General features: G+C 35.5%; 1 protein-coding gene across 1 annotated transcript; it reads right to left on the bottom strand.

Moving 5' to 3' along the window:
• Window positions 1-5,965: 5,965 nt before the first annotated feature.
• LOC120069378 (zinc finger protein CONSTANS-LIKE 15-like) lies at window positions 5,966-9,291 on the bottom strand. Its single transcript, XM_039021123.1, has 4 exons — window positions 8,089-9,291; window positions 7,201-7,404; window positions 6,392-6,624; window positions 5,966-6,308 (listed from the first exon to the last, which is right to left on the bottom strand). The coding sequence occupies exons 1-4, from the start codon at window positions 9,028-9,030 to the stop codon at window positions 6,206-6,208; spliced, it is 1,482 nt and encodes a 493-aa protein (XP_038877051.1). The 5' UTR covers window positions 9,031-9,291; the 3' UTR covers window positions 5,966-6,205.
• Between the last annotated feature and the right edge of the window lie 1,548 nt (window positions 9,292-10,839).

Genomic DNA, 10,839 nt, shown 5'->3' with positions numbered 1-10,839 from the left:
ATAGCCTGAAAGAAGAAACGAATCGAAATGTTCGTCAGTCGCCTGACACATTGGAAACACCTCTGTCCGTTGACGTTCTTGGGCTGTTCCTGATCGGTGACTTGTGATCCTGTTGCAAACTGGAATGGTTTTTGAAGAATTTGGTTGCTTGCAATCAGACGACGGAGATTTAAGTTTTGTTAGGGCAGCCTGAAAACACTCCTTAACCCAACACCTATAGCGGTTTGCATATCAAAACTTTGAAGATCCACCAGCGGAAGGCGATTATGGATGTTGTTTTCTTCCATTAATGGCTAGGGATTTTGTCCCTTTGTCTCAGTTTTACCATGTGAAAATAATAATAGAGAGAAAAACACTATGATGTACTAGATATTTTCTTTTATTTATTATATAAACTAATTACACTAGAATACATTGAGAACCAGGGTGACATAAATGGATTTGTAGAGAAACCCTAGGGTTAGAGGCAATTACAAAAATACCCCTATATAGATTGTTGAAGTTTGCAGGCTAGTTTCTCACCTTTCCGTGTACTTGTGAGGTTTGATAACCCAATGGCAAAGACGTATGCACTTTTTCAAACAAAATCACCATTTAGGAAGGCATTATTGATGTTTCATTGATAGTGAGTGCACCAATTGTAGGATGCAGCAAGGGCAAAGAAGACTTTATCAGTGACATATTTTTTGTGCGACAGGTGAGGAAGGTGTCTGGAAATCTATTCCTTCTTTTGATTGTGCTTCTTTGCTACAAGTCTCGCCTTTATATCTGTCAACTGTTTCCATCTTGTTTGTACTTGACTTTGTAAACCATTTACTCCTGATGGTATGATGATTCTTTGGAAGAGAGACAATAGTCTCATGCTCTTAGTTCGTTCCATGGCTTCTATTTCCTCTGCCATAGCCTTCTTCCAAATCTGGTTGGGTTCGGCGGCTTGTGGTAATAGGTGGGTTCATAGATGTGAAGGTGACATTTAGGATGTATGTCTATGGTTGGTTGTAATTATTATTTTGAAACGGTATTGTGAGAGGGACAATGGGTGATTTTCTGTGGGTATAGTGAGGTTACAGTTGAAAAGTCTTTAGGTTTACGGTAGTGGGTATATGTGCTCTCGACTGACCTTGCTTGGGGCTTTGTGGGGAATTGTTGTTTTGGTGGTATGTATTTGTTTCTTTGAGGTTTCAATATGTAGAGCTGTGGATAATCATCAATATTCGTGGTTATCCTCACATAAGCGTGCTAAGGTATTTAAACAACAAGATTTTCAGTAATATCTTTGTTTTCAAAGTGATCAAATAGTGGGCTTGGTATGACGAATTGATCAATAAAATCATGTGAAATGGGCTTGTTGTCTTCTTTGACAGACTGGAATGGGAACCTTTCTTCAAAGAATAAGACGTCCCTGGAGATAAAAAAAAAATGTCATTTTAGTCATATCATATAGCTTATAGCCCTTCATACCTGATGAATATCCCATGAAGACACATGGTCTTACTCTTGGATCGAATTTAGACCTGTTGACTATTGGTGTAGAAGAATAGGCAAGGCATCTGAATGTCTTTATGAAGCCATAGTCAACAGTTTTGTTAAACAGAACAGCATAGGGAGTGCTGTTGGATAGTAAAACCATAGGTGTTCTGTTGATTAAGTATGTTGCAGTGAGGACGCATTCTCCCCAAAAAGTGAGAGAAACATTGGACTGAAACATTAGAGCTCTTGCAACGTTGAGGAGGTGCTGATGTTTCCTTTCAACCATTGAATTGTGTTGAGGAGTATATGCACAAGAAAACTGATGAGTAGTTCTTGTTTTGGCAAAAAATTCTCTGAAATTTAATTCAGGAGCATTATCAGAATGAAAACTTTTGATTTTCTTTGAGAATTGAATCTCAACAAGTTTGAAGAAACTGGGAATGACTTGTAGAATGTCACTTTTATTTTCCAAGAGATGTATCCATGTATACCTTGATTTATCATCAACAATGGTGACAAAGTAAGTGTGACCTGCATGTGTTCGGGTTTTAAAGGTACCCCATATATCACAGTGCACAAGGTCGAAAATATTCTCAGCAACATTATTTAAGGCAGGAAATGAAAGACGCTTCTGTTTAGCTAAAGGACAAATGTGACAGAATTGTTTACAATTTGATAAATCATAAATCTCTATAATCTTTGACAATTCTTTTATTCTACTAATAGAGGGGTGTCTCATACGATTATGCCAAGTAGTTGGAGAAGCTTTACACAAAAACACAGCAGATTCAATAGGCCAGTCAACAGATTCAATAGACAAGTCTTTATTCCTTTCATCATTTACTTTGAGTAAGTATAGGTCACTGATTAGTTCAACCCTCCCAATCGTTCTCGAAACTGACTTGTCCTGAATGATACAATTGGTGTTAGTAAAGGATATAGAATATCTTCCATCCTTAAGTAAAGCACTCACTGATAGCAGGTTGTATTTGAAATCAGGAATGTATTAGAACATCCTTCAATATCAACTGTTTTGCTATTAGAATGTCCCCTACATACTCAACCTTCAAACGAGCTTTAGTTGGTAGTATAACTGACATATTTTGAGTGTTGTGTAGTTCTTTAAACATAGATTTATCATGGCATATATGAGAGGAGGCTCCAAAATCAATGATCCAACAAGAATCGCTGAGTGAAGTAGAAAGACATGTACCTGCTATGTAGGTAGTATCTGTCTTAGGGATCTCATCAATTTGTTAAGTATTCAAGTGTGTTTGCAGCATATTCAAGAGCTGTGAGTATTGGTCATTATTCGGGCTGGCAAAGAAGGCAGACCGATTGCTCTTAGGAGCTTCTAATGGCTTTTCATTACTAGTTTGCATAGAGTTCTGCGACCTTTGTTGATGGACTGAATTGTTATTTGCTAGTCTATGCCCTAGTGGATAACCATGTAGTCTATAACATTTGTCAGAAATATGACCTCTACATCCACAGTTAGTGCATACTGGCCGAGTATCTTTCTTCTTAGATTTCTCAGATGTAAACCTTTTTCTCAGCATTAACCACTAGAGTTATACTTTCAATTGTAGGTGTAGATCCAATGGATCTTTGTCTTTCTTCTTGGATTATAAGAGAGAATACCTTGTTTATTGTTGGCAGAGGGTCGATCAATAGAATTTGTACTCTGATTTGTGCATATACTTGTTTAAGCCCATAAGGAATGTCATTACAAATTCTGCATTCAAGAATTCTATCATCTTCTTTGACCCTTGACAAGTACATTCATCCGTTGGTCTGTATTCAACAAGTTCTTGCCATATCGTAGTGATTTTTGCGTAATATACTTCCACTGAAAGGTTTCCTTGAGTAGTAGTTACAAAATCCTTTCTCAAGTGGTATATATGTGGCCCATTGGACCGACGGTACCTTTATTTTAATTCATCCCATATCTCTTTGACGCTTCTCCTGTAAACTAAGCTGGCAGCAATTTCTTTTGAGACTAAGTTGATAATCCATGAGGTTATCACATCATTATTACATCTCCATGCTGATTGTAAGCTTCCTTCTGATGGTTTTTCAATCGTTCTAGTAATAAAACCAATTTTGTTCTTCCCTGATAATGCAAGTTTCATTGCTCTGCTCCATGAAGAGTAGTTGTTTGATCCTGCAAATGGTATAGATACCAGATTGGTGGTTGGGATGATTGAATGATGAAGGATGAAGGGATTCATTTGGGCGTCGAGTTCCAAAGAGTTTCCGGATGTTGAACTCTCTGATGTCTTCATGATAGGACTGCACGAGGGTAATGGCGTTCGGGTGGGTTTTTTTTTTTAAATTTTCTCTCTTGCGGAAATGCTTTGATACCATAACAAATGGAGAGAAAAGGTATGTGGAAATACTTTCTTATTACTTTCACTTATTGTATTTACATACTTCAAGTTCCTTTTATAAAAGAACTTGTTAGTTTTCTTGACTAACTAACAGCTGGAAAATACAAACAAACTCAAACAGAATCATAACTGTTGTAACAAATAAATTGTTATAACAGAATGTAACAAAGAAATTGTTGTAACTAATAAACAGAATGTAACTGTTTTACCGTTGATAACTTGTGATCTGCCAAAAGTGGAAATCGTCCAAAAGCTATGTGATTTTGGAAATCGGGGTTAAATGTGTATTAATTGATAGAAATTTCACACAAATATACCTGAAAATGAATGGATTCTCTGCAAACAAGGTTTCATTCACACTCGTTGGAGTTCCATTATGTGTGGTTGCGTTCTATCCAAATCGTGTGCAGCAGATCGTCCAAACAGGTGCAATAGCATCTATCGTCTGTTGGCGTCAGAGAGGGTTGTCGTTCGTCCGTTCAAGTGTAGCAAGTATAGTTGTCGTCCGTCCGTTTGCGCTCCTCCATTTACAGTGCAGCAATCATCAAACCAGGTATGGTCACCGTCCATTCAGGTGCAGCAGTGCAGAAATCCAACCGTCTGTCTGGTAGTGAGGTTGAGTGAAGAGGGAGGGAAAGAATGAGTGGGTCGAAAATGGACGGAGAAAAAATGGAAGAGGGGAAATAATTGGAAGGAAGAAAGAGGGAGGAAAAAAAACGTAGACTTTTTAATTTTTTTTTATAAAATTATATATATTTAGTGACACCTTCTTATGTTGCTAAAAGTATTCAATATTTAGTAGCACTGGTAGCTATGTTGTTAGTTCTTTTAGTGACCTTGATTTAAGGTGCGTGGTTAATAATAAACTTTTTGTGACAAAAATTGCACGCGCCACTCAAAATTTATCACTAAATAATCAATTTCTTCTAGTGTCATTACGCTACGTCTTGATCGCACTCATCTGAAAGAAAAAAAGGAAGGCAATCAAAATATAAAAAGACCCATTTATAAAAAAAAAAAAAAAAAAAAAAAAAATTACAAATTAGATGGAAATAAAAAGAAATTTTAAAGTGGATCTTTGATAAATTAAGGGAATGTTTGATTAACTTTTCAAGTGTTTAATTTCTTTTTTAAAAAAAACTAAAATGTTTTGCAATCACTGAAAACATAGCTTTTGACAAAAATAAGTTTTCTTTTTTAAAAAAAAAAAAGATTATGATAAAAATAAGTAGGTTTGACAAAAACACTTGAAAACAATTTGTAGAGGAAAATATATTTTTTTTAATTTTTAATGGTTAATCTCTCCCTAATTTGTATCGTACATAAAATTATTAAAATATCCTTCCTAATTCACTACCTCACCTCCACTATGGTTGTGATTACTCATTACCTTCACCTTTCCCTCACCACGTCCGATGACTACTATCAGCAACCTACTCTACTAACCGGACTACTATCAGCAACCTACTCTACTAACCAATTCCAATGGGCCAATTCCAGTGAACACCTTTGACCAATGAAGGGTTCAAATCATTGGCTTATTATGTTTAATTATCATCCTTTATAGTAATTTGGCATTAATATAAACCCTTCTAATATATAGTAAACCAAACAAACTTATAAATGAGAACGACTTATCGAAAAATACTTCTTTTTCAAATAGTTAATTCAAATAGACGGAGAAAATTATTCATGAGGTTTTATCCTATATGGTTCTTCATTGAATATTTTATTATGTATGTTGGATAGTCATTTCTTCACTTCTCTTCCATCTTAAAAAGCGATGGAGTCTATTCAATCGCATTATTGCATGTTAGATTAAGGGCATTTGAGGACCTCTTTCTCACTTCTCTCCCATCTCAAAGAGCGATCAAGTCCAATTCGATAACATTTTCGTAGTTACATTTTCGTAGGTTAGATTAAATGTCAATGTTGATGGAACTCAGCTAACTTATCTTCGACTAAGGTTCGACTTCTTTTTTTCACTTACATATTGTACTTCAAAAAAAATGATGATGCTAATAATAACATTGAAGTTTTAATTATATGAAAACATCAAAAATATATATAATTACATCTTAGAGATTCTTGACATAATAGTTACATATTCATAATTAAAATTACTTCTTGACTTGATTATTAGAAATTAAGCATGAAATTGTTATTGACATCATTTATATAATATGCATAACATTAACCTCTACCTAGATAATTAAATCACGTGCATTTGCACCTCTGTTAAAACGTTAGAACAAATTATAAGTGGAAGGAATACCAAAATATATACACACAGAACTAAAATAGCAAGAAAGCAAAAAGCTACTTTCAACCATGGAAGCTGATCATCAAAAAACAGGGGCTTCACTAGCCTTCACAAACCGACCCTTCACTCGCTTCCTTGTATCAGCTCTTGCCTTCCTCGACTCGTAGCGAATGTATTTATCATACCTGTTCCAAGTTACAGCAAGTGTCCAGAGTTGAAATGGAGAAGAAAACTACATGAGCTATACAAGAGAAACTTAAATATGCACCTTCGAGTTTTTCGTTTCTCCTTGTAACGCTGCATTGCATTGCCTCTGTTCTGTGCAATAAGCTCCAAGTCAGCCTTGGTTGCCGATGTCGACAATATACTGTCTCCTTTTACAATAATAGGTTGTTCGATCGGCTGCATATTTTTAGAACCACATTTCAGCTTGTTGTTAGGCACATTGATGCTCTCGCATGTTGCTGCTCCCTGACTTAGTGCTGCTTTGTTGACATTACACTGCAAGTTCCAATAAATATGTTATTTTCAATAGCTGATTCCCAATAGGGGAGAGCAGAGAGCTGTACAGTAAGTACAAGGAAATTCGGTGCTAGATTCTCTATGCTGATAATGGCCTACCGGAGAACCTTACACAATTAGATATGAAAACAAGCCATCGCCCAAGTATTGAAAGGATCAACCTTTTAACCTTAACTGAACAGACACTGCATCACTCAAACAATGATTACTAAACTAAACAAACAAGCCAATCTGAACTCCAACCATCGGTCACCATCCTACATCTATCATGGAAAATGAAGTTCACAACAAATGGTTCAGTTTAGATGACTTTCACATATTATGCACACTTTAGTACGTAAATTTAATTTCATCAATGATGTTTTTGAAACTCCCCAAATATAGATATTTCTTTAAAGAGACGTACAAGAATGGGATATGATATATCAAATCTGGTTAAGTAGGGTAACAACAATTTGATGGATACAATAATCAATTTATAAAATTCTCTTCAAGGGAACGACAAGAGTAATTAGGAACATGCTTTTAAAGTGAAAAAAACAGAGCAGGACTTACATTGAATGATGGGATATCATCATGTACGCTAGAGCAATTGATCTGATAGGTTTCTCCTAGCAACTTCGGGCTTGTCGGGGATGTTTCATTCAAAAACTCACCAAAATTTTTAATGGTAAATCCCATGTTGCTTGTGCCATAGGCGTCATCAAATGAATTCGAATCTTTGTGTCCCCTTAACCGTCCTAAATGAAAGTCCCAAATCTAGAAAAAGTACATAAAGAAAAGAAGAAATATAAGAAGTGGTAAGGCATTACATGTATCAGAGTTTCATTTGAGAGTGATAATATAAAGGAACGTAGCAAAGCAGAAGATAATTAGAAAAAACTTCATCAAACGATAAACTAGAGACATTAAGCATTAACTAGCATGAAAGAGTATATAGGTTAGATTTTAAATCAGTTCCAACAAAAAGAGGAAACGGAACTTGAAGGAATCTTCAACTAACTACAAGCAAGTACTGTCCCAGATTAGGAATAGATTATGCACCAAACTTCGTGTCAAAAGGAGGAAAAAAAAAAAAAAGGAGGATTTGGTTCTAGACAATAAGCATAGAAATCCAATTTAATTTACACCAGAAATCGAATAGAGGGTCTAGAATAAAGAACACAGTTGCCGATCTACTGGCCATTCATATCCTCGGGAAAAAGACTTAACTACTTTTGAAAGCTAAAACCAATTGACTGCAAAACCAGCGTCCTCGGATGTACGAACTCAGTTCCTCGGAGTTGGGGAAAAGAATAAACGGGACAACACAAAGGAAAACATCCTTGGTACAGAGTGCTATGTTATAGCTATCAAACTACGATATATGCGCATCCCACAAAAAGCTGATCATTGATAAAGTTGCAACAAAGAGAAACAAGGAAAAGTAATTGAAAAAATTACTTGAATGCTTTGACGATTTGGGTTGCTATCCCATACACCAGTTTCATCAACAGAGCGCTCGCTATCTTTCAAACCCACATGGGGTGGCATCGTAAGCAGAGAGGTAAATGAAGTTTGTTGCTGCAGTAATGGCTGAGGAGGAGCAGCAGCAGCACCAACAAAACCCCCATCATCCTCTTTTTGAATTCGACGAGCTTCCAAATCCCCTTGCCAATAACAATCCCCATTCGTTGTTTCAGGAACCATACTCTGTAATCCAACATCTTCCCCACCAGCATCACCATCGCGAGTGTCATCGCCATCATCATCGTCCCCGCCTTCGAAATCCCTCTTAAGCAGCTCAACCAACTGCTTGTAAATCACTTGCTTATGCTTTCCACAGCTCGGACTTTGCTTCTTGAACATGGAAGCAGCATCCGTACAGTTAAGATTCGCGAAGAGAAAGGGGTTATCATTCGGAACAATGAGGTCATTAAAAGCAGTCGCACTAGTTCTTGAAGCCCAAGAATCAATGGGCATAACCAAATCCTGTGAGCAAACCCAATTTTGCACCAACATCTCGGATTCCTCCAGCTTCTTATCTCCAAGATCGAAACCCCATAAGGAAACAAGCTCAAGCGCTGAAGGACAGCCAGTGAAGCCTTCAATCGGAGTTCGATCGTGGGCAGCGGAGACCGAACAGCTTCCATGAGCGTCCCAATCGCACTCCTGACAGAGAACGAGATTATCCGTGGAACAACGAATCGAAACCGGCTCAGACCTACAGTTATCACAGATCTGGGAACGAACATGCTTCCGAGAGAGCAAATTGGCAGAGTGAACATGCTTGTCGCAGAACAAACAGAGCTTAGCAGAGTCGGCTCTACAGTAGAGAATCGCAACCTGGTCGTTACAGAAATCACAGGGGACGGTCTCCCCAGATGTGGACTTGGAACAGACCATATCTCGTCGCCGGCGAAGATCCCAGAAAAGAAAAAGAAACCCTAATCTGAAGATTTTGATCGGCGTCTACAAGTGGAAAGTGAGCGGAATTGAAGATTGTTCTTCAGCTCAATTGGCCATTTGGCCGGTAGCGGCAGAATATCCTGATCCCAATCGAAAATGGGGGATGAGCTTGCAGATCTGCGGCTCCATCTTTCATGTCCCTTTTCGTCATTTCACTCGCCTTCCATGAAAATATATCTTGTGACAAATCTTAATGACAGTGACCAATTCTCTTTCTTTTCATAGTTCTCATTTTTTTAATCAAATCAAATTTAGTGAAATTGCAAACATGTCTCCTATAACTTTAAAATTATTATTTGGTCCCCACTCTTGTTCACTTTCTTTTTTCTTCTCTTCTAAGTTTATGTTTTGAGTTTTTGACACCCCTTTTTCTTCCGAACTAGGACTATTATTTCCTGGTTGTTTGGGATACCAACTAAAAATTAGTTAAGGCAACAAATGAAATAGTGTTGGATACAATTATTTATAACTTACAATTAAGTATAATAAATATTTCAAACCCTTTTTTGCTATAACATTTACTATTTGTCATTCATTCTCTATTTGTTTCTTTGGTATAGTGTTTACTATTTCTTACTAGTATACCCACAAAAATGGTATACATCTCAAACACAAACTATTATAATCTAAACTAAATAGTCAGCATCTCAAACACTAAACTATTATAATTATTATAACTCACCAACTATAATAATCAACTCAACGCTCCAAACACTCCCTCAAAGTTTGGGTCTCCTATTATAATAATTAAAGTTCTCAATTATTATGACGTATATTTAGTTACAGTAAAACTATTTGAAATCTCTTATTGTCTATTGTGTTTATATTTTGTAATTATTTTATCTACTCATTTATAACCTAGACTAAAATAATATATACCGAACACAAATTATTATAATTCAAACAATAGTGTACACTCTAAATACATCCTTTCGTAATTTGCATATTATTATAATCTATGTGATCATAATAACCAACAACATCCGAAACAGTCTCTTTAATTTTATAGTTGGATTGGTGGACCACTCTAGTACAAAGATTAACAGGTGGCAATTGTAGAGATGGTTTGATAAAGGTTTATTTTAAAGCAATTAGTAGTTTTTTTCAAGTAACGAGTACTTAAAAGATTAATTATTGAAAATAATTATTTTATATAAGAGGCAGAATACAGGTTTATTTTGAAGTGATTTACACGTGCCACCTGTAAAGGTTGTAGGCATTTTGTTTTTTAAGTTATGATTTTTGGCATAATTTATTCAAATTAACATTTGTGCATCGATGAAAAGTAAATTTTGTGCAAAACTTCGTTCGTTTTATTAAAATTAATGAGCTTAGGAAATTTTTACAGTGCTTTTTTAATATATATATAATATATAATATATATATATATATATATATTATATATATATTAGATAAAGTCAAAATTAACTCAACTGGCATAAAATATGTATTAATGATTAAGAGATATTTGATTTGATTCTCTCGCCATCTATTGGATTAAAATAACTTAGTGGATAAATAGCAAAAATTGAATCATTGCAACATTTAAACCTTTTTATTGGAATTATTACACATTAACCAATTAAACTGTTGTTCATATTGATCATATACTCTTGTAACGTTACTAACCTTCTTTATCTATTTTAAATATTCATTCTTTTTTATTTTAATTACAAACCTAGTCTTTAATTTTTAAATTTTGTGTCTAAAAGAATCTTAAACTTTAAAAGTGACTAATATGCCAAG

Source organism: Benincasa hispida, unplaced genomic scaffold (genome assembly GCF_009727055.1).
Source record: "Benincasa hispida cultivar B227 unplaced genomic scaffold, ASM972705v1 Contig373, whole genome shotgun sequence".
In the NCBI taxonomy this organism is placed as follows: Eukaryota; Viridiplantae; Streptophyta; class Magnoliopsida; order Cucurbitales; family Cucurbitaceae; genus Benincasa; species Benincasa hispida.
Note: the sequence above shows the minus strand (reverse complement) of the source record. Positions and strands in the feature narration are given on the sequence as shown.

Coding starts and splice junctions, on each gene's coding strand:
- LOC120069378 (XM_039021123.1), bottom strand. CDS start 9,030: ATGGTCTGTTCCAAGTCCACATCTGGGGAGACCGTCCCCTGTGATTTC. Junction 6,625..7,200: donor ATGATATCCCATCATTCAAT/GTAAGTCCTGCT, acceptor TGGAACTTGCAG/TGTAATGTCAACAAAGCAGC. Junction 6,309..6,391: donor GAGAAACGAAAAACTCGAAG/GTGCATATTTAA, acceptor AACTTGGAACAG/GTATGATAAATACATTCGCT.